The sequence below is a fragment of the Sinocyclocheilus grahami genome, unplaced genomic scaffold, assembly GCF_001515645.1.
Source record: "Sinocyclocheilus grahami isolate Dianchi unplaced genomic scaffold, SAMN03320097.WGS_v1.1 scaffold661.1, whole genome shotgun sequence".
Classification (NCBI taxonomy): Eukaryota; Metazoa; Chordata; class Actinopteri; order Cypriniformes; family Cyprinidae; genus Sinocyclocheilus; species Sinocyclocheilus grahami.
Genome location: NW_015505840.1, coordinates 139376 through 163493, shown reverse-complemented (window position 1 = coordinate 163493; position 24118 = coordinate 139376). Strand labels below are relative to the sequence as shown.

The 24118-nt window shown below is 37.5% G+C and overlaps 3 protein-coding genes across 3 annotated transcripts; all 3 read left to right on the top strand.

The window, feature by feature from the left end:
* Nucleotides 1-630: 630 nt before the first annotated feature.
* On the top strand, nucleotides 631-7988 carry LOC107558806 (solute carrier family 25 member 36-A-like; the record flags this gene model as incomplete). Its single annotated transcript, XM_016242495.1, has 5 exons — nucleotides 631-716; nucleotides 2431-2531; nucleotides 4199-4265; nucleotides 4375-4664; nucleotides 6566-7988. Coding segments are annotated over 5 exons (738 nt in total), but the record flags the coding sequence as incomplete, so codon positions are not given.
* A 1641-nt stretch (nucleotides 7989-9629) lies between these two features.
* Nucleotides 9630-13848, top strand: LOC107558805 (tripartite motif-containing protein 16-like). The gene is made up of 7 exons (XM_016242493.1): nucleotides 9630-9653; nucleotides 10444-10815; nucleotides 11005-11100; nucleotides 12495-12728; nucleotides 12832-12985; nucleotides 13079-13138; nucleotides 13268-13848. Exons 1-7 carry the CDS (start codon nucleotides 9630-9632, stop codon nucleotides 13810-13812), a joined length of 1485 nt encoding a protein of 494 aa, XP_016097979.1. The 3' UTR covers nucleotides 13813-13848.
* Nucleotides 13849-14178: 330 nt separating this feature from the next.
* On the top strand, nucleotides 14179-22732 carry ftr73 (finTRIM family, member 73). The gene is made up of 8 exons (XM_016242522.1): nucleotides 14179-14188; nucleotides 15716-15815; nucleotides 19784-20385; nucleotides 20549-20644; nucleotides 20831-21064; nucleotides 21168-21321; nucleotides 21425-21484; nucleotides 21596-22732. The coding sequence occupies exons 3-8, from the start codon at nucleotides 19825-19827 to the stop codon at nucleotides 22147-22149; spliced, it is 1659 nt and encodes a 552-aa protein (XP_016098008.1). The 5' UTR covers nucleotides 14179-14188; nucleotides 15716-15815; nucleotides 19784-19824; the 3' UTR covers nucleotides 22150-22732.
* The last annotated feature ends 1386 nt before the right edge of the window (nucleotides 22733-24118 follow it).

Genomic DNA, 24118 nt, shown 5'->3' with positions numbered 1-24118 from the left:
CCAATAAGCTCTCACACCTAACACAAGAGAAATGTTTTCCGTTTGTCTTTGAGGTATTTCTTTGTTTGAACACGTTCTTCAGAGGTGTGTCTTATTGGCTGATCGAAAGATTAAAAAATATTTTGGTGATTCTCACAAAGAAATGTCATTTATGTCTCACAAAATCGACTCATTTATATAGCAAAATATTGTTCCAAAAAAAGAATATATAAATGCTTTCATAATCAAATTGTGGCCTGCTTAAAGGGCCGCTAAGTTTTATTTGGTGTCATTTTCATGACAATTAAGCCCCCATTTTATCTATAAATATAATTCAACAAGCAATATTATTGTTATTATTATTTGCATAAGAATTTGGTTAAATACCAATTTGCTTGAATTGCTTAATTGTTATGAATATGAAGTCACAATGAAAAAATCTTAAATGTCCTTACATTAGAATTCATTTTCATGCTGAATAAAATTTTGGAGTGAAATATAAGACATATCCCCCAAATATTTCCCAGGTACAACATTACATGCTTTACCAACTCCAGACTGTGTTTATAATGTTCACAAAGCCATTCAGAACAAAAGTGTCATTTTGGTACGTTTGCCATGCACTTCTGTTGATATGTTTCTCTCTCTGTCTTTCTCAGATTAATTCTTGAGAAGGAAGGCCCTCGTTCTTTATTTCGGGGCCTGGGGCCCAATCTTATTGGAGTGGCTCCTTCACGGTGAGTGTTTGTCCATTCATACAGTTAAACAGGCAGATCAAAACACCTTTATCTCAGAAAGCATTTACAGTAAGAGCGTGTAGTCCTGAGCTGTGTGTGCTGAAGTGATGTGAGTCTGACTGCAGTGTGACTGATGCAATCCCTGCTCAACCATTAAAGCTGCAAATTTACAGAGCTTGGAAAAAACAGCATTCAGTTTAGGGTTATTTTACAGGTCAGACATCAGCCATGCAGGGTGCAAATTTGGGGTAATCTGAGCCCCCAATTAAAAAGATAGTTCGCCCAAAAAGGAAAATTCTGTCATTATTTAATGACCTACATGTTGTTCAAATCCTGTATGACTTACTCTCAACTTTAGAACTGAATAGATATTTTGAGAAATGACTCTGTGTTTTTTGACTGTCCAAAACAATGAAAGACTTCCTAAATATTTTGTGTGCCACAGTTTTGGGTGAACTGTCCCTTTAAGACTTGAAAAGTACATATAGAGTTTTAGTTCCATCAGTCCATTGGTTAAGAGCTTCAGGATACTACATGTGCAAACATTTGCGGTTACATGTGAGGGTTTGTGAGGAACATGCTGTCCTTGTGAGCTGCCTACGTAGGCATCATAGTCACCCAATGGGCGTTTCAGAAGGCGGGGAGCAAAATTATGTTGTATTTGGCAGCTTTGCATTTATTATTTGGAAAAATCTAGCTTAGCTTTGGTATATGTGTTTGGAACATGGTAGATGGTTTCTAGTTGGTCTGAGCTGGAAATGAGCTGGTCTTTGATTAGTTGATGAGCCAGCTTGTTCAAAAACCCACCTTAAACTAGTATGAGGTTGGTTTGTTGCAGATAATGTCCATCTTGGTCTTCATGTCCAGCTTACCTGCTGAAAAGAGCATCTTAAACCAAGATTTAAGCTAAGATTTACTAGTTGTGTTTAGAACATGGTAGATGGTTTCTGGCTGGTCTTAGCTGGAAACTAGCTGGTCACCAACCAGCTTGTTTCAAAACCCACCTTGAACTAGTATGTTAGTTTATTGCAGATAATGACCTACATGGACCAGCTAATGACCAGTTTTCCTGCTGCAAAGAGCATATTAAACCAGCCTAAATGGTTTGCTCTGTTTAGTAAGTCTTCCAGTCTCGCCGATATGATGTTAATCAGATCATTTCTGTATTTTATTGGGGGGGGGGATCAAGGCTATGAAAACCAAATATAAATTTATGAATGTGAACAATTCTGTAAAAATGATGGCAGAATTGCATTTATTCTCTTGAAAGATCATTATCTTTGTTAGTTGTGTTTGGAACTTGGTAGATAGTTTTTAGCTGGTCTAAGATAGAAATTAGCTGGTCACCTCCAACCAGCTTGTTTCAAAACCCACCTTAAACTAGTATGAGGTTAGTTTGTTGCAGATAATAAATGACTTGGACCAGCTAATGACCAATTTTCCTCCTGAAAATGACATTTTAAGCCAGCCTAATTGGTGATTTGCTTGTCTTGGCTGGTTTAAAAAGTCTCCAAACTTGGCCAAGATGATGTAATCAGATTGTTTAGTAAGTCTCCAAGCTTGGCCAAGGTGGTGTTCAGCTGGTTTATCTGGTTGGCATCCTGGTCTCCCACACTGACCAAAGTGGCCAAAACCAGCCTGACCAGTCTGTTGTAGATCAGTAGGGTGTAATAGCGTTGTGTGTTGTTACTCATGTGTCCTGCTGTGTTTTCAGGGCCATCTACTTCGCCGCCTATTCCAGCTCAAAGGAGAGACTGAACTGTGTGTTTGAGCCAGACTCCACGCAGGTGCACATGACGTCTGCTGGGATTGCAGGTAACTTTGAGCATGCAATCCAACTACATCCTGTTTCCTCGGTTTTGATGGGATCATAAAATATAAACCGTTTACTGCTTAATTGCATGTGTCGATTTGTCCAGGCGATTGGAATTGCAACTTTTTTCTTTTGTTCCATTCTGTATCTCTGAGTAACAGGCTAATAAATATCACCGCGCTCAAGCACTCAATAAAGATCTGGCACACGGCCAGAAGAGAATGTATGTGTGTGCGTGTGTGGGTCTCCTGTCACCTGGACTTTTGCCAAGGAGGATTTAGATTAACGCTCGTACTATGCTAGAGTTTTGTTACACCTTTAAGCTGCTTTTTGATTGTTTATGAAGATGATAGACAGAAAGTCATTCAACTTCAGAAGAAAATCATGTGAGGAGTGCAGTATTGGTTGAAAACTAGGGCTGTAACTTTGAGCTGCAATGTTTTCCTCCAAACAATGTGCAAATTCAGTGCTATAAAAAATATATATATATATATAACTATGCTCACACTGTGCAAAGATGTAAACAAAAACAAATGTTTAGTCCGGTTTTAAAGCGGCAGGACACTTTGAATCAAGTTTTGAATGACAATAAAGAAAAACAAGAACACAAATTGCAAATAAATATGGTTAATTTTAAACCTAAATGTAATGTCCAACAACAACTATTTTATCAAAATGAATTTGGATGATTTTACTAGAAAATGATTGCACTGCCTGCTGTTGTTTAATAGTTACATGCTTGCTCTCAGGACGGCCCTTTATGTAAAACCGAAATATTCAAAAGTGTTTAAAAGTTTGAGGTTGATAAAGATTTATTAGTGTTTTTGAAAGAAGTCTCTTATGTTTACTAAGACTGCATTTATTGGATCAAAAATACAATAAAAACAGTGATATTTTCAAATGATTACGATTTAAAATGTTTTCTATTTGAATATATTTTAAAATCACATGATCTTTCTATGGTTAATTTTAAACCTAAATGTAATGTCCAACAACAACTATTTTATCAAAATGAATTTGGATGATTTTACTAGAAAATGATTGCACTGCCTGCTGTTGTTTAATAGTTACATGCTTGCTCTCAGGACGGCCCTTTATGTAAAACCGAAATATTCAAAAGTGTTTAAAAGTTTGAGGTTGATAAGATTTATTAGTGTTTTTGAAAGAAGTCTCTTATGTTTACTAAGACTGCATTTATTTGATCAAAAATACAGTAAAAACAGTGATATTTTCAAATGATTTAAAATGTTTTCTATTTGAATATATTTTAAAATCACATGATCTTTAAAATCATTCTAATATGCTGCTCAAGGAATATTTCTTATTAATATCAGTGTCGAAAACATATGCTTCATATTTTTGTGGAAACCATGATATATTTTTTCATGATTCATGGATGAATAAAAAGTTCAAAAGAACAGCATTTATTTGAAATGGAAATCTTTTGTAACAATGCAAAGGTCTTTACTGTCAATTTAATGCATCCTTGTTGAACAAAAGTTTTCATTTTTCAAAAAAAAAATCTTACCGACCTCAAACTTTTGAATAGTAGTGTGTTATAAAAAAGTTAGTGTATGAAAATAGCTAATTTTGCTAAATATCTGTTAGTGTCATATAATTTCTCTTCAGTAAATTTGAATCTTAATCTTTCCTCTTCTACTTCAATCAGGGTTCACGGCTATAACAGCAACCAATCCAATTTGGTTAATTAAGACACGTCTACAATTGGACGCCAGGTAAATGCAAACAGATATGTGGCATTATACAAGTAGATTATAATTTTAACATGACCTAGTGCTTATTATTCATAATTCCAGACTAAGTGTTGTATTTGACTCTGCACAGGAAACGCGGGGAGCGTCGCATGAATGCGTTTGAGTGTGTGCGGCGCGTGTATCAGACGGATGGTCTACGCGGGTTTTACCGCGGCATGTCTGCTTCTTATGCGGGCATCTCGGAGACTGTGATTCACTTTGTGATCTATGAAAGCATAAAACGACGTCTTTTAGAGGCCAAAGCAGCAACGCACATGGATGGGGCCGAGGACACAGCCAAGGACGCGTCGGACTTCGTGGGCATGATGCTGGCAGCCGCCACTTCCAAGACCTGCGCCACATCTATAGCCTATCCACACGGTGAGCATGTGCATTTACCATCAGAGCATCTAGAAGTCAACATAAAACATCATTCACAACCTATTTTACTTCCATAATATTACATACACTACGGTTCAAAAGATTTGAATACTTTTATTCAGCAAGGATGCATTAAAGGTCCCATGACATGCTGCTTTTTAGATGCTTTTATATAGGCCTAAGTGGTCCATAGTACTGTATCTGAAGTCTCTTTCCCGAAATTCAGCCTTGGTGCAGAATTTCAGCCACTACGAGCCAGTCCTACAATGAGCTTTCCTTAGGACGTGCCATTTCTGTGTCTGTAGCTTTAATGCTAATGAGGAGGAGAGAGGCGGGGCAACTGCCATGCTTCGCTCGTTTGCAAGCCATGATGTCTCGAGGAAAAAAAAATATTGCGCTCGTCTCGCACGGTAGTAGCTCATTTTCTCATGGGCGGGCCAAATTCTCTGGGCAGGCAAAGCAGAGAAAGGGGGGGTAACCTTTCCCCGTATGACGACATAAAGGGAAGATTCCAGATTGGGCCATCTGAGCTTTCATTTTCTCAAAGGCGAAGCAGGATACCCAGGGCTTGGTTTACACCTATCGCCATTTCTAGCCCCTGGGGGACCATAGGCAGGCTAGGGGAACTCATATTAATGTTAAAAAACCTCATAAAGTGAAATTTTCATGCCATGGGACCTTTAAAGGGATAGTTCACCCAAAAATCATGTGGTTCCAAACCCGTAAGACCTATACCCATATGATGCTTTTTTAAAGATCATTATTTTTGTGTATTTGGTGTAACAGAATATGTCCTTCTGACAAGCGCAGTCTGCGTGTTAGAACGAGCCGTTTTAGGGGGGCGTGGCAGAGTCTTAACTTTGATAAAGAATATCTCTTTGGTTTTGAGACTTTAGTCTTTGCGACTTCAGGGATCTTATCTATGCACAATCAGCTTGTAACACTCCAAAGAGAAAGGAAAACTTGAAATCGCATCATATGACCCCTTTAAGATATTTTTGATGAATTCTGAGAGCTCTCTGGCCCTCCTATAGACAGCAAGGGTACTCCCACGATCAAGGCCCAGAAACATTGCAAGGAGATCGGTACAATAGTCCATGTGATATCAGGGGCTCAACCGTAATTTTACGAAGCTACGAGAATACTTTTTGAGTGCAAAAGAAAAAAAAAAGACGACTTTATTCAACAATTCATCTCCTCCCTTGCGCCATATTGGAGAGTATCCACTGAACGTAAACTGCGTATACTCGTGTGTCAGCTGTGCAACGCGGATACGTTGTTTACGTCATTTACGCTTTGATTTGAACGAAAACACAGTATCCGCGTGACGCAGCTGACACAAAACAGTATACGCAGTTTACGTTCAGTGGATACTCTCCAAAATGGCGCAAGGGTGGAGACAAATTGTTTTTTTTTCTTTTGCGCTCAAAGTATTCTCGTAGCATCGTAACTTCAGTTTGATCAATTTCACAGAAAGCAAGTTTTGCTTCTCAAGTAACTATATCTTGATTTAAGAATCTTAAGACGTGTGAACTAGAAAATAAGACAAAAATACTGAGGAAGAATACTTTTTAAATTTGTATTTATTTATTTATTTTTTGCAGTGTGATCAGAAGGTAGTAAAAGTGATGGCAATATTCTATTGATTGGGAACAGTTCTTTTAAATTGCAATAACATTAATTTTATTTTCAATGACATTTGTAATGAAATAAATGCAGCCTTGGTGAGCATAAGAGACTTCTTTTAAAAAAAACATTAAAAAATCTTTCTAACCTTAAATGTTTGAATGGTATATAAAAAGTAAAAAGGGAGACAAACGGTATCATTTTGGGTTTCAAGTTCACTATTAATAGATTGTAACCAATTCTGAGCATATTTGTTTTTCTGTTTGGTTCTGCAGAGGTTATCCGCACACGGCTAAGGGAAGAAGGTACCAAGTACCGCTCGTTCTTCCAGAGTCTCAGCATGGTGATTAGAGAGGAAAGCTATCGAGCTCTTTACCGAGGACTCACCACACATCTGGTCAGACAGATCCCCAATACAGCCATCATGATGTGCACCTACGAGTTCGTCGTCTACCTGCTTGATGGCTAAACTTTGACCTGAGGTGCCTCCGTATTCATGGACGAAGAGTTCTGTAGTTTCATTCACAATTTGGGAGTGTCTTCTGAGAGGAAGGTGTTAGGAGAAAAAGGAAAAGGACTAAAAAGGTTGTGTCTAGAAAACAATGTTCTCGTTTCTTGGTTTTCCTTAACTTTCTGTCTTTTAATGTTGCTTAAAATGATGCTGCTTCTAAAAAGCCTTGACAGTCAGTTCAGCTTTAGCCTCCTCAGAGTTCGTTTTTACATCTCAAACAGCACTTCAAGTCAGATAGATCTTGTATGTGGATTCAGCAGGTTATTTCTGTCAGAGAAGCTGTTCTTATGTTGGCAGGTGTTTGAGAGGTTTGTCGGCATCATTGCGATGCTATGATGGCGATCAAAGCTTCACTGGATTTTCTCGAGATTTGAGCTGGAAAGGATTTGGAGAGGATCCAATCTGAGGCTCGCTTCCTGTCTGGGAACAGCCAATCAGGTTGCACTTACAACCATGCAATGCAAAAGCAAAAAGATCTGATGCATATAACTGACACTGTGTGCACACATGTATGCAAAAACAGATGTCTAAGAGTGTGTTTAGTTGTTTTAACACTGTACAGGTGATTGTGTGCTAGTCTCAGAGTGTCATATTTGTCTGTTTATTCCCGTTATTGTGTGTTTGTAGCCCCTATTTAACCTTAACACATGAATGTAACAATCATTGCAGCCAAAATAGGTTGTTGGCACAAAAAAACTTTAATAAATATATGTACTCAGCAGCAGAATTATTAATGAAAGAAGGTAATGAATAATGATAAAGAAATAATCATTTGAAATTTTTAAAAAGAAAGAAAAGCAAGTATTATGCATGCAAGCCATTGCACTGCAACACAAAATAAAAAAATTTTGTCGCCATGTTGTTGACCCCATCCCAAAAACACACACAAAAAATAAAAAATCAAAGGCCGCTGTGCTAAATGCCATAGAAAAGAGTCTCTGCAAAAGAAAACAGCATTTTTGTCGTTTTGCTGTAAAAATACCAAGAAATCCTTTGAATAAGATCAGTTTGATTGAGAAGCAAAATTGCATTAGATATTAAGACATTTTTAGACAGTATATCATGAATTAAACTATTTTTAACATTAAGTAATTTTAATGATTACAATGTATTAATACTTCATCATTATAACTTAAAGCATAAATCTGTTTTGTTAGATTTATACTTGACTCATTGGCAAATTTCTTTTTATTTTGTTAAGAAAAAATTGCAGTGTATATTTACTGAGAATGTCTTTATATCTATCTGTATTTATATTCGAATCATATTTATATTTTTGTTTCTCAATTTCAAGTAAATTAATCTTGTTATAAGAATGTTTTCGTTTTTTTTTCAGGAAAACAAGACCGAAATAAAGATTTTTTTTTTTTGCATTGCAGACAGAAAAACATCAAATATTGTCAAAATGCATGTTTTTCTTTATGATGCAGTTTTGTATCTCGTTCTCTCACTCTTTTATGCCTTCATGGTATGTCACAAGTCCAGTGTTTTGTTTAGTTTTTTTCTTTCAGTGTTTGGTTTTGTTTACAGTCAGTTTGGTGTGACCTGCTCTGTTGTCACTGTTCATTATGACATTGATATTCAGCAGATGGAAAATAAATGCATCTAAGAAAACAAAGAAGGACATGTATATTTTGGGTTTTGTCTTAGAGATATGACTCTCACTGAACAAAAGTTTGACATTTCTGAATTGTGTGTTTTTACTGTGTTGTTAGACACGGCCTCCTTTACACTGCTGTTCTTCTTTGCTTTATTTTTACTTTCTCACATGCACTGAGGAATTTTGTTTGACATATGGAAAATCAGGAAATGTGTGTGTGAATTCCAGTGACACAAAACTTACTTTAAACTCGTTACACGAGTGGTTCAGCATTCACAGGTCCAAACTGCTGTAGTTTGGGTCAGATCTGCACGCGAGGAAACAACTTGTTTAATTGTCCAAGCAGGTAAGAAATTAATTAATATGGAGCTAATTGTTTTAGATTTGCCTGTGTTGAAAAAAGTCTTAATCTGTTAAAGAATGCTTAAATGTAAACACGTGCTTATCAGTTCCTTTAGGCAACAAAGCTTTTAGAGATTTTTATACTTTTATTTAAATAACTACACAAAAGGTCAGGAATTTTTTTACACTGACAAAAAAGTCGGTGTAAAAAAATGATCAGCAAGTAACATTCAAGAGTTAGTTTTTCTCAAGTTTCGCTCAGATATAGGCTGACATCAAAATAGACATTCAGTCAGCTTAGGTGCCATATTGAATTTAATACCCATGAAAACGAGGAAGTGAGGTATAGGCTTACAATGGCACGCACCGTATTAATTTTCAAGACTGGCACCTGTCAAGACTTTTATGGAGTTTTTGTCTACAGAAACTGTCAGAAAGTGTTTTTCAGAAATAGGTTTCAGCTGAAATGGAGAATGTTTGAACAACAGTCCAATCCACTGAACGCACTGTAGCCTACTTCAGTCCCTCACAGCCTTCATTCCTGTCAAAAAAAGTTACATTTGGCGCTACCCTGACTATAAGGCCTATGGAAGCCCGTTTCTGCCACTGAATAAAAATAAAAAAAGTAATTGCGACTTTTTATCTCAAAATTCTGACCGGTTTTTCACCCTCATAATTGCGAGAAAAAAGACAGAATCGCGAGTTTTTATCACGCAACTGTGTTTATATCAGGCAATTATGAGAAAAAATCCTCAGAATTGTGAGTTTATATCTCACAATTATGTGAAAGAAAAGTCGCAACAACCTTTTAAAAAAAATCTTTATTCAGTGGCGGAAATGGGCTTCCATAATAAGGCTGATGATACACGAGGCAACTTTTTGAGCAATGTTGCTGTTAACGAGCAACCAGGTGAGACACGGGGCCCACGACCGATCTAAAGTATCCAGATACACATTTGTTACCCATTCCCTGTTGAAAAAACCAGCATATGCTGGTTAGGTATGTTTTGACGCTGGGATGCTGGTTTATGCTGGTCCTTTGCTGGTTTATGCTGGTCCTTTGCTGGTTTAAGCTGGTCCTTTTGCTGGTTTATGCTGGTCCTTTGCTGGTTTATGCTGGTCCTTTTGCTGATTTATGCTGGTCCTTTGCTGGTTTAAGCTGGTCCTTTGCTGGTTTATGCTGGTCCTTTGCTGGTTTATGCTGGTCCTTTTGCTGATTTATGCTGGTCCTTTGCTGGTTTAAGCTGGTCCTTTGCTGGTTTATGCTGGTCCTTTGCTGGTTTATGCTGGTCCTTTGCTGGTTTAAGCTGGTCCTTTGCTGGTTTATGCTGGTCCTTTGCTGGTTTATGCTGGTCCTTTGCTGGTTTAACTGGTCCTTTGCTGGTTTATGCTGGTCCTTTTGCTGGTTTATGCTGGTCATGTGTTGGCAAAGGACCAGCATCCCAGCGTCAAAACATACCTAACCAGCATATGCTGTTTTTTTCAACAGGGTTCTCAAGTGCTCAAGCAGCATCGCTCAAAAAAAGTTGCCCCATGTATCATATCAGCCTAAGGGCTATGAGTAACAAAAGGCTATTGCTATTGCGACTTTAGCTACATGCTGACGAGAAAAAAGGTGACATTTTGAGGTATAAAGTCAAAAATACAATTTTCTTGTAAAACACGTTCCAAGAGCTAATTTTTATTTACAACTTCGAAAGACAATTCTACTGAAGAAGAACACTCTGATAGCAGAGATGATGGAGACGCTGCAGAAGACGTCTCTACAAACGGCTGCTGTGGAGTGTGATGTTTGCACTACAGAGAAGAGCAGAGCTGTAAAGTCCTGTCTGCAGTGCTTGGCCTCCTTCTGTCAAACTCACCTGCAGCTTCACTATCAATCTCCTGCGTTTATGAAGCACAAACTAGTCGAAGCCTCCAGACACATTCAGGAGAACGTCTGCCTCAGTCATAAAAAACCTCTGGATATTTTCTGTGAGGATGACCGTCAATACATTTGTTATTTGTGTATGATTGACAGTCATGTAAACCACAATATGGTATCTGTGGATTCAAAATGGACTAGTAAAAAGGTAATGAATGCTATTTTCAGGTAGTTGTCATTTTTTTCCTGAGTTGATAGTTATTTATTTTAATTAATTAAATTACTAGGATAATAGTACACATCATCTTACTTGATATTTAACAATTACAAGATGAGATTGGCAAGGTGTGTATTTCTACTTTTGTTATTTAATGATTTTGTATGTTAACATCCTCAGGAAGAGTTAAAGGAGATAAACATGGCTTGTCAAAAGCTGATCCAGGAGCGAGAGAGAGGTCAGCAAGATCTCAGTGAAGCTGTGAAATCTTTTAAAGTGAGTAAATCTTTGATTGACGTGACATGTGGCCAAGTATGGTGACCCATACTCAGAATTAGTGCTCTGCATTTAACCCATCCAAAGTGCACACACACAGCAGTGAACACACACCCGGAGCAGTGGACAGCCATTTATGCTGCGGGGCCGGGGAGCAGTTGGGGGTTCAGTGCCTTGCTCAAGGGCACCTCAGTCGTGGTATTGAAGGTGGAAGAGAGCGCTGTACATTCACTCCCCCACCTACAATCCCTGCCGGTACGAGACTCGAACCCGCAAACTTTGGGTTACGAGTCTGACTCTCTAACCCTTAGGCCACAACTTCCCTGAATGGGGGAGAAAAGAGAATAAAACAATAAATGCAATGCATCATATTAATACAGAATCCTACAGACAATCTTCAGTGAAATTTGCAAGTATGAAAAAAAAAAACTAGATCGAAATTGTTCTTGTGTGCACACAAACACAAAAACACCTTTTTGTTTTATTTATTTATTTTCAGAAACATCACTTTAAATGTGGGGTAAGCAATTTCTAGTAGCCAATGTTGACATTTGAAATCACCAAAACAAACATGCCCCTACCCCAAAAGGGTCTCGCCCCTATTTTGATAGCTCTGCCCCATACATACATACGCAACCCGGGCAACAATTAGTTCTGTGAAACAAAGCAAAACCAATGTTACACAGTGTCTACACCGGACGCGAGTGGCGCGGTGCAACAAAATACTATGGAACTCATTATAATCAGTGATACTGTCTACACCTTAGATATATATACATATCTATGGTCTACACTGGATGTGGCACGGCGCAACACGACAAATCCCCAACGCAACACGTATTGACACAAGTTTCAAATGATTTTCAACGGTGTACTAGACAGACTTTAGCTGTTGCGGCGCAGACACGGTGTTACTCACCTATCGAGAAGAAACAAAGCAACATCGGCATCCGATCACAGGCCTTCCGCTCCTTGAGTTCTCTCCAGCGCTGGAAAGCCGATCCGATATTTACACGGGTCCTACATCTGGCCTTATTGCCTTAAGCCTTCTTTTGTTCCGCAGACGTTTTTCTCTTTTGTTTTTTATCCGCCATCTCTATCTTTCTGTCGCGCGGCTCGCTAATGTCCGTCCTGTACACTGAACTCTCTCTCCTCCACATCATGAGTAGACACGCCCCTTACTGCTGATTGGCTACAAGTTTGTTTTGCTAGTCGGCCCAAATCAGTTTTCTAAAGCGTTTTTGAAAAATCGCTTACCCCACCTTTAAAACTAATCCACTATAAATAGGCAAAAAAAATTATTTTGCAAGATTCATTTATGATAATGGAATAATACAAATAATTGATATTGGTCACATAAATACAGTATTTAGGCTGTTGTTCCTGTCCAACAGAGTTCAGCACAAGAGGCCGTGGAGAACATTGAGAAGGTCTTCACTGAGCTCATCTGCTCTCTGGAGAAGAAACGCTCTGAGATTAAAGAGCAGATCAGAGATCAGGAGAAGACTGAGATAGATCGAGCAGAGAAACTTCACAAACATCTGGATCAAGAGCTGACAGAACTCAGAAAAAGACAAGCAGAGATTGAGAAACTTCTGATTACTGATGATCAGATCCACTGTCTGAAGGTAATGATGCAAAAATGTTAAGAATCCATTAAATGAAACTCCAATGTGTCATGCTTGTTTTGTGTTTTATAAAAAAATCTATTTTGTATTTTTCTCATTTCAGAGCTGTCAGTCTGTGTGTGTTTTACCCAAATTTGAAGAAGTTCCCAGCTTCTCTCAACACACTCATCTGTCTTTTAAAGACATTTCAATCTCAGCATTCAGAGAGGTTTTGGAGGACGTCTGTCAACAGCAAACAGCCAGAATTTCTCGAGAAGGTCTGAATCTTTTAATATGTTGTATTGTCATTCATACTCTGTAGGAGTTAACCAACAAATTAACCGTGCACTTGTTTGGTTTTCTCTCTTCAGTGTCAAATGTCCATTTTGCAAAGACTCCAGAACTAAAGACCCAAAATGATTTTTTGCAGTGTAAGTTGAACTTCAAGGCAAACACTCATTAACTGATAAACATCAGTGGATATGAACTGTTACCATTTTTGTGACCATTTTAAAACCAAATTTGTTCAAATGTATTTTTTATTCATTCCTCCTCCTCAGATTTCTGTCAACTTAACTTGGATCCAAACACTGCAAACAAAACCCTCAAACTGTCAGTAAAGAACAGAAAAGCATCAAGTTCAGATCAAATCCAGCAATATCCTGATCACCCAGAGCGATTTGATGGGTTTCCCTACATCTTGTGTAGAGAGGGTTTGTACGGTCGCTGTTACTGGGAGGTTGAGTGCTGTGGGAACAACTGGGCTGTAGCAGCTTGTTACAAAGGAATTGGTCGTAAAGGAAACAGTGGTGATGACTGTAAACTTGGCTTGAACAAAATATCCTGGAGATTGGGCTATTATCTACAGAATTTCTGTTTCATGCATGGTAAAGCACAGGTCCGTATCCCTCCTTCCTCTAGAATAGGAGTGTATCTGGATCACAGAGCAGGAACTCTGTGCTTCTACAGCGTCTCTGACACAATGACTCTACTACACAGAGTCCAGACCACATTCACTGAACCCCTCTACCCTGCATTTTTTGCTGCGTTGGGTTCATCTGTCAGGATCATAGAGCAGAGGGAAGTTAAAAAAGGCCAAATATAAAAACAGAATGTATGACAAAGTTTTACCATAAATCATCTCAACCCATTTATTGAATGGTTTTGCTCTCATTAATCTTGACTTAATGATCTGAAAATCAACATTGTATGATTTATTCCATCAGTTTAGAAATTAAAAGGGCTTCCATTATGATAATGGCCTGTAGATTTATTTAATTTGGGATACTAAATTTTAATATGAGATTTGTAGTGGGAAGAGCATTGTTTTCAGATAAACAAATATGTTAACTTGGCATGTTTCTTAAATATCTGCAAACATATTATGGTATTTTTATGCTTTAGTAGAGTCAAAAACTTACATACAGCACCTTTAAACGTGAGTTGACTGGCCAGCAATGACAGCAGTGGCAACAAAACCTGTTTTTTTTTTTCTTTCTTTTCGTCAGCTGAACAATCAGTATGTTGTTAAACAAAACTTGTGCAAAAATTGGACTCACAGTATTTCTATCCCTACCAGCCTCATTTTAATTTCTGTAAAAAATTACATATTTTACCATAGGTTTAATGACATTCTTTGAGACGGACTGGGTACAAGTGATCTGTAACCCAAATTTTTCTTACTGACGTGGATAATATTCGTATGGACGGCCCTTACTACCACAAGATTAAATAAATAAAAAATGTAATTTATTTCTTGCAGTTCTTTGATTACATCTCGCAATTCTGACTTTTATTCTCTGAATTCTGAGTTTACATCTTGCCATTGTTTTTTTTCCCTGCCATGGAATATAAAATAAAAAAGGTAAACGCAGCTTTTTTTCCCTCACAACTGCGAGTTTATATCACACAATTCCAACTTTTTTTTCTTCTCAGAACTGCGAGATATAAAGTCAGAATTGCAAGAAAAAAGTCAGAATTGTGAGATTAAAAGTCACAATCACTTTTCTTTTGTTTGTAGTATTTCCTCTGCACCTATAGTGTGGGAGTTTGTTGGGTAGGCCTGCTGAGATTTGGAAGCTGTGGGTTACTGCAGTTGTGCATTGGCTAAAGTATGTGTTTTTTTTATTTATAATATTATAATGTGGGTTGTGTGGCTGGCAATTAAGGTATTGTTTCTTTTTAAAGGGGCAACCCAGACACTATTTCTTATTGTGCTTTTAAGTTTTCTTTTGTTTGGTTTATCTTAGGTATAGATCCTGTACTGAACTGAATACTGTTTGCATTGTATCTTTGTTTTTTGTTATTTGTGAGCTTTGTGGCTTTAGTAGGATGTATTATGTGCTTGGTGGCTGTGTATGAGAAGGTTTGCACTGTAAAGGTAATTAAAGGTTTTTAAGAGCATTTTGCTCATTTTTTGAAGTACTTGCTGTGGGTTTTCTGTTTTCTTCTCTTCCTCTGTCCTCTACAGGGGGCAAAACGAGGCAGTGTGCATTAGCAGGCCTGACCTATTTCATGAAAGCGTTTCCCTCCTTTTATGGATTCTATTGACATACAGATGTTTTAATTGATATTTTAAAATGAGAAGATCTGCGTTAGGGTAATAAACTTTTTGTATTGCTATTGTTACACATTTTGAGTTGTTTATTCTTTCAGCTTTGCTGTGCCAAAAATCCTTTACCTACTTTGGTGTTCCCAGACAAAAATGACCAGCATTTTAAAAATGGCTTGTAAATCTCTCATTATGCTATATTATCACCACATCTTTTTAGCATTTTTTTCCATAGTAACTAATAGATTTGAAAGGTGACATGGGCTATATTGTTTTTATTATTACGTGCTTTTGCTTTGAATTATGAATTGGATAATTACATTTCTGAATAGATTACATTTAGGCTATTTTATTTTCTTAACACTCTCGTAGTAATTATTTCTCTCTTTCCTTTGGGGCACAGTGAACACCCATTTTGTTTACGCACAGAAAACCAGGAAGTATTTGAGTTCAATAGAAACAAAACCTGTGCTTCAACCTCAATAGATCCACGCAGCTGTTCTTTGGGCCAAAGCTGTAAAACAGATAATATTCGTGTTGTGTGTCTGTTGAAGTAGGTAAGGACTTGATAAGATCCAATGGTAACGGCTTTGTCACGTTGTCTGCTTTTAAAAATATATCATGTTTCTATTCATGTGACATGCGTGGTGAAACAAAATTTTGTTTTTATTTGTCAAAAACGTTAGTATTATATTTTTATACAAACTATTCTACAAAACCTATACTTTTTATTCTCTATAGCTTCATTAAAATTGCATATTTCTGTGTTGATCACGACTATTCTGGACTAAATTCAAATGAAGTTTTATTGACAGCAAATGTCTGCTGTTGATTAGCTTAGAACAGAATTTATTCTTAAAGTAAAAAAATACAAATAAATAGTGATTAAGGTTGTTACCATTATTTGTGGAAACTTTTCACACAAATAAATGTTTGGTTAGGTAGCCTACCTGGACTTAAAAATTCTAAAATCTTTTATAGAGTGTCCATACTTTCACTTTCGCAACTTTTACACTCCTGTCCACTGCATGGAAATAAATCAGCTAAATGTAGTAAAATGAAATAAAACTATATAGCACATGCAAAATATAAAGTATCTTTTCTGGTAGAGTACATATAGATTGTCCATCCATTTTACTGTTGCTGTTTACAGGAATTCTGACAAAAGATATATAACAAATAACATGTTTTCTTGACAAAACAGCCCTTTTTACAGGATAGAGGCTGAGAATCGTGCACACAAAATAATAATTCGTTCTACTTCCTGTCTGTCCTCATTCTCATAAACTGATGTAGATGCCTCTCACTTAAAAGGATTCCATGCAATGCTGCAAGGCTTTTGAGAATGTCTCTATAACTCAGCAGTGTTTAGAAATACGATAACCCGGAGTTAAGCTCAGTGTGAAAAGCCTTTTGGTCTTCGCTCTCCCGATCTGAAAACCAGGAAGTGTGTGGATTCAGGAGAAACGAAACCTATTTCTCTGCTAAACAAGCTGTCTCTGCTTAAAGCTGCAGTCCGTAAGTTTTGCCTCTGTCGACATCTCTGTTTGAAAACCTGGAATTGCAGATGAGTGCAGAATTCTGCAGCCTGAAGATCTCCAAATGGGGGCGGGAACTCCAAAACGGGGTGGGAGTGCCAAAATAGGGCGTGGCTTCCTCCCATTGGCAGACAGGCACATGACACGCATGCACACTTTTTCCTCCAATCCACTTCAGTGCAAACTCCGCCCCACAGCTGATACTAAAGATTTTATTGGTTGTGTCAATTAAAGTGTCGATTTCCTACACTATGCTACAAACAATGCTAACCCCTAAACCTACCCCACACCTGACCCTAACTTTAACCAGTGAAATTGACTGCACGGCGGGATTGGCGCTAAATAGCGTGGTAAAGAAAAATGCAGTTCAGGAGATAAACAGTTAATAAGATTATGCGATAGAGATCGTTCCGTAACTCCCCAACCGGACCTCACCGGACAATGGCACCTTTTTAGTTACACCCAGCGTCACTACCCACTCCTTCCCTGCGAATTTCAAGCCCCGGGACGCCCCCGTTGCTTAGAACAAAGCAATAGTGAAATCGTTCCCCTGCACTGCGCCGGGACGGCTCGCGGGAGAGCTCGTGGGTGATTCCTGTTTATATCATTAAGCAGAGGTTCAAACTCCAGTCCAAACACCACTGGCCACGAGCTTTGGGCTCTGCTCTCACGGAGAATATTTACTTATATAGCATATTTTATTTTAGATGAACTAGAAACAATGTTTAATTTAGAAAGTTTTATTTTGAAATGTAAGTCAATAACAATTGGCTGGAGCCAGAGCCAATGGTGAAAGTCTTTGCGTGAGGAGACCCCGCCCCATTTTGGAGGTGCTGCCCACTTTTGGAGTTCACGCCCCATTTTGGAGATCTCCGGTCTGCAGTTATATCTACTTGGAGGATCTCCAGGCTGCAGTTATACCCTTCTCGAATTAGCTTGCATGGGTTGTGAGTCGGCACGGCTCCAGCGCGGATGAATCTAATGTTCTGAAGAGTATGTGTGGCAGTCAGTCACCGCACCGGTGTGGATATTTACTGTGCTTCGCAATCACAGATTCTAGCCTACGTCTTGGAATATGACCCAAATAAGAATTTTCACCATATATTGCCATCTGAACAAGTAACAAGTCTGCCACTTTTGTTCTGACCAACTGAGGAAAAAAGCATTACAATAAATCTCGCTACCAATGGTGATTAAATCTAAAGATCGGTTAGCTCATATCACATCAAACCATTCAAATTATTATTATTGTTATACTTTATTCTCAAATAATTAATGTAAAAAACATCAGCATTGGTGACTATGAGTATAGTGTGTATTAGCGTGTAGATTTCAATTTCTGCACAGTCTAATCTAATTGTCATACTCTTTGAATTTCATATTAAGAAATTATTTTAACCCAAAAAGCAAATTATGCTCCCTTCGAACTGGTTTTCTTTAAAATACAAATCTTTGTAATCCCAGGCTATCTTTAATCAGAAGCACAGTTATAACTGGAATATAATTTAATTTCATTCACATGTGTTTCATAAACACATAGTTCTTTCTGGATTACAATCTGCCATCAAAATTATGCATTTAATTATTCCAGCTGCTGTGAGAAAAGGCTAACGATCTGCCACCTGCAGGATCCTCACATGCGATAGCCTAGTAGACGGGACCACTGTTGCCAACTCTCACAAGATAAATAAGCAACCGCAGCTTAAAAAACAAGCCCAATATTTTTTTTTGATGATTTATTATCATCAATATTATTTATTATCAATTATTTATTACCAATAAATGAACCTGCAACATATTAAACTGAAACCACTCTTTTATCTGAAAAGCAAAAACAGATATGTTATTTTACAAAAATCAGCAAACTGCAACAAAGTGAGAACAAAAAACTCATCTCCAATCACCTGTTGAGCAGAATAGGATTGGAGAGATGCAAAAGGAGAAAAACAGAAGAGCTTCAAAGGGGAACTGTAACACAGCCACATATTTATAGCCTACTAAAATATAGGCTATTCGAACCAAATGTATAGGCTATATAGTTTTAGTATTAGTATAGGACTACTTGTTTTTTATTACAGCCCATGATAATTAATACATTACAAAAACATTGTAAAAATTAAAAATTAGGCTAAAAGAAAGTAATCCCACTCCACTACGTCTACTTCTATCATCGCTTTTATTACAGCGTCACACACCTTCTTTTGAATGTGATTTTCTCCAATGGGGGGGAGGAGGGGGCGGAACATTTGACAAATTAAGCTGCAGCACTTATATTATTGCACTGGTTGGCTATTAACTGTGAGCAGACAGAGTGTCAACCAATGCATTGGAGAATATGGCAAACATAAATAAAGAAACAAAGTTGCTTGTCAGATTTCCCTAACAAGCAACCATATTTTTTAAAATAAGCCCAAAAAACTGCAACCCCCAACCAGGGATTTTTTCACGCAACTTTACAAAAAAAGAAGCCCAAAGTCGTGCATAATACAAGGACTTGGCAGTTATGGCCGGGACAACTTTTTTATGTTTACAGACGTGACGTAATGACGCAGTGCCATGCTCGAATTTCCCGCAAAAACCTACCCGTAACTGTTAACACTGAAACATTATTATAAGCTAACCGTTGTGAATCTGGCTAAAGTAAGGCGATAGTTTTGAACACTGACTGGTTATGTACTTGCTCAAATATTGATTTCGGATAATTTTTAACCAAAATAAGTTATCGACTGCAGCTTTAATGATCCACACTCTTCTATAGAAAATAGTTTTACCTGTCTTTTTTGCTTGCATTGGGAAAAAGAAGAAGAAGAAGAACGGTATTACTGTATGTGTTTAATGCTGTCTTGATGTCATATGTTTATCATTTTGGTTATGGTTGAAGCCTTTAGGACTATTCTTAATACACAAAACTGTAAGTGCTTTGTAGATTTTTAGACTTGCTCTTTCATTAATGATTTACATGTGAATTTATGTTCTCTTTCTTTAAGGATTTACTTCTATTAGAGCTATTTAAACTATCTGCAAAGAAATGGCCGAGTCTGCAGCGAGTCAGTATGAGGATCAGTTCATCTGTTCAGTCTGTTTGGATCGGCTGAAGGAGCCGGTGACGATTCCCTGTGGACACAGTTACTGTATGAGCTGCATTACTGACTGCTGGGGCCAGAAGGAGCAGGAGCCACCGTACCACTGTCCCCAATGCAGAGAGAGCTTCAGTCAGAGACCTCTACTGAAGAAGAACACTCTGATAGCAGAGATGATGGAGACGCTGCAGAAGACGTCTCTACAAACGGCTGCTGTGGAGTGTGATGTTTGCACTACGGAGAAGAGCAGAGCTGTAAAGTCCTGTCTGCAGTGCTTGGCCTCCTTCTGTCAAACTCACCTGCAGCTTCACTATCAATCTCCTGCGTTTATGAAGCACAAACTAGTCGAAGCCTCCAGACACATTCAGGAGAACATCTGCCTCAGTCATGGGAAACCTCTGGAGATTTACTGTCAGGATGACCGTCAATGCATTTGTTGTTTGTGTATGACTGGCAATCATAAAAACCACAATGTTGTATCTATGGATTCAGAATGGACTAGTAAAAAGGTAATGAATGCTTATTAGGCCTATATCAGTACCTATTCTACTTCTTCCTTATTACCTTTTTATGACATATTTTATTTGATATTTAATGATCACAAAATGAGATTGGCAAGGTGTAACTATATTTCTACGTTTTAACATTAATTTTGTACATTAACATCCTCAGAAAGAGTTAAAGGAGATAAAGGTGGTGTGTCAAAAGCTGATTGAGGAACGAGAAAGAGGTCAGCAGGAACTCAGTGAAGCTGTGAAGTCTTTTAAAGTGAGTATCACAAGATGCAAGTTAAAAAAAGAGGCAAAATAATAATAAAAGAGAGGCATAATAAACTGGTGACATTTTAATTTTGCTAGTTCATTTGACTGTTTTGATTTGGACAAGAACTATGACAAAATTAATTGATATTGGTCACATAAATACAGTATTTAGGCTGTTGTTCCTGTCCAACAGAGTTCAGCACAAGAGGCCGTGGAGAACATTGAGAAGGTCTTCACTGAGCTCATCTGCTCTCTGGAGAAGAAACGCTCTGAGATTAAAGAGCAGATCAGAGATCAGGAGAAGACTGAGATAGATCGAGCTGAGAAACTTCACAAACATCTGGATCAAGAGCTGACAGAACTCAGAAAAAGACAAGCAGAGATCGAGAAACTTCTGATTACTGATGATCAGATCCACTGTCTGAAGGTAATGATGCAAAAATGTTAAGAATCGATTAAATGAAACTCCAATGTGTCATGCTTGTTTTGTGTTTTATAAAAAAATCTATCTTGTATTTTTTTCATTTCAGAGCTGTCAGTCTGTGTGTGTTTTACCCTCATATGAAGACGTTCCCAGCTTCACTCAACACACTCATCTGTCTTTTAAAGACATTTCAATCTCAGCATTCAGAGAGGTTTTGGAGGACGTCTGTCAACAGCAAACAGCCAGAATTTTTCGAGAAGGTCTGAATTCTTATTTCCTTGGAATATAAAATGTGGCATTCATACTATGTAGGATTAAACCTAAACATTGACTGTACAATTGTGTTTCTTCTCGTCTTCTCAGTGTCAAATGTCCATGTTGCACAGACTCCAGAGCCAAATACTCCAGATACATTTTGGCAATGTATGTCAAGTTATTTTTTTCACAAACACACATATTAATTTGTAAATATCATCAAAAAGCAAAACGAGAATTTTAGAAAATAATAATAAAGTTCATATTCCTATTCCTCAGATTTCTGTCAACTTCAAATGGATCCAAACACTGCACACAAAGAACTTAAACTGTCTGAAGAGAACAGGAAAATATTGGGTTTATATGAAGCCCAGCAATATCCTGATCACCCAGAGCGATTTGATGGGTTTCATTACATCTTGTGTAGAGAGGGTTTGTACGGTTGCTGTTACTGGGAGGTTGAGTGCTGTGGGGACATTTGGGCTGTAGCAGTTTGTTACAAAGGAATTGATCGTAAAGGAAGAAGTGATGCTTGTAGACTTGGCTCCAACAAAAAATCATGGAGATTGTCCCGCTATCAGCAGAATGCCCATTTCATACATAATAATAAAGAAGTCTATATACCTGCTGTCCGCTCCTCTAGAATAGGAGTGTATCTGGATCACAGAGCAGGAACTCTGTGCTTCTACAGCGTCTCTGACACAATGACTCTACTACACAGAGTCCAGACCACATTCACTGAACCCCTCTACCCTGCATTTCTAACTGGGAAAGGTTCATCTGTCAGGATCATAGAGCAGAGAAAAGTTCAGATAGACGATAAAAAAACATAATTGTTCAAGGTTCAAATTCAGCTGCTGAAATCCTGAAATGTGTAGTTTGGCTGAACAAAAGACATACAATTTCTTGAACACCAACAATAAATACACAACACACACCTGAGACTGTCAAACTGGATATCAGTAAATAAATCTATAGTACGTTATCAGATGTTCCAAAATCAGGTGTTATAAAGATTTTGTGTCTTCTGTAATCTGAAAGTGCTCATCTTCGGCAATATTTCTGTAGCTCATTATAATAATAATGTCTGAATCCATGATGCAGTTCATCATTAAGCCAGCAAGGTGTCAGGGTTAATATGTAAAAGAAAACTGGTCGTGGAAACTATTAGACTGCGTTTACAGGTTATGCTGTTGACAAAATAATTATATTTTACTTCACACATGTATTATTATTAAATGTAGCAGCATTTTGTGTGTGTGTGTGTGTTACCTGTTAATTTAGCAATTTCTTTCTTTATAAATGATTTCTTTAGAGCTTGGACACCTGAGTTGACTTGATTCTTTTGCTATTTCATAACTACAATATCCAATAGTGTTGGCAAAAAGCTGAGAAATACCTGTAAAACCTTTAAGAAGAGGCATAATCTTTAAAGATTCATCTTTATATTGGTTTTTCTTTGGTTTAATGTATAATTTATACTGTAATGTGTAATAAAATAAAATAAAAAATCGAATGAAATCATACATTTGTATTTATAAAATAGCGGTTTTAGGAAATATTTTGTCTGAAGAATCTGTGTGATATTGTCGGTTTTCTCCACAGCAGCTGACTTACCTAATTTTCTCTCTTTTTAAACAAGACATGTTTTCTGTGTAGGTTTGCCAATGTCATTGTGTCCAGCCAACATGAAATCACCAATGATTTAATCATATTACACACAGATGGTTGGACGATTAGCAGCAGTTAAAACAAATAAAAAAATTTGTATGTTATTGGACACCATTCTATTGTGCAGGAGCGACTTTAACTGCTACCTCGTGAGGTTGTACTATACTATGGGAGAATATCTTAATTTACCGTTGTCGTTACTACGTGACAGATAAGGTAAGTAAATGTTATGTTTTAAGGTATAGGTTTGATTACAGTAAGTTGTCGTTTAATGCCAAATCAACCCTTTTCTTGCTTTTTTAAATGACATTTTTTGTAGCTTTGATAAGTGGTTGCATGCTCCATTCCGCTGCTTCTTAGTGATTTTTGCGTTCTTTGGCTACTGCAGTTGGTGTGTCGAGATATAGCAAACCAGGAAGTGTGTGGATTCAAGAGAAACGAAACCAATTTCCCTGCTACAGGAGCCTCTGGATCCACGCTCTTCTTGTTCTTGCTTTTTTAAATGACATTTTTTGTAGCTTTGATAAGTGGTTGCATGCTCCATTCCGCTGCTTCTTAGTGATTTTTGCGTTCTTTGGCTACTGCAGTTGGTGTGTCGAGATATAGTAAACCAGGAGCAAACCAGGAAGTGTGTGGATTCAAGAGAAACGAAACCAATTTCCCTGCTACAGGAGCCTCTGGATCCACGCTCTTCTTGTTTGCTTAAAGCTGTAAGGAGGCAATATATTTGAATTTTATTTGGAAAAAAAGGTAAGATAATCAAAAACAGGTAAGAACATAAACGTTAAATAATGGTTTTACCAATGTTTTTTCCTTGCCTTGAAAAAAATGCATGAAATTAGTCTTCTACCGTAGGCCTGTATGTTTAATAATAATACTATGTTAGTCTCGATGTCATGTTTATTCTTTTGATCACGGGTGAAGCGCTAAGGAGTATTCTTTTATAATGATACACAAAACTTTAAGCAATTTGTAGATTTTTAGACGTGCTTATTCATTAATGATTTACATGTGGATTTACCTTCTCTTTCTTCAATGATTTACTTCTGGCAGAGCAGTTTCTATTAGAGCTATTTAAACTATCTCCAAAGAAATGGCCGAGTCTGCAGTGAGTCAGTATGAGGATCAGTT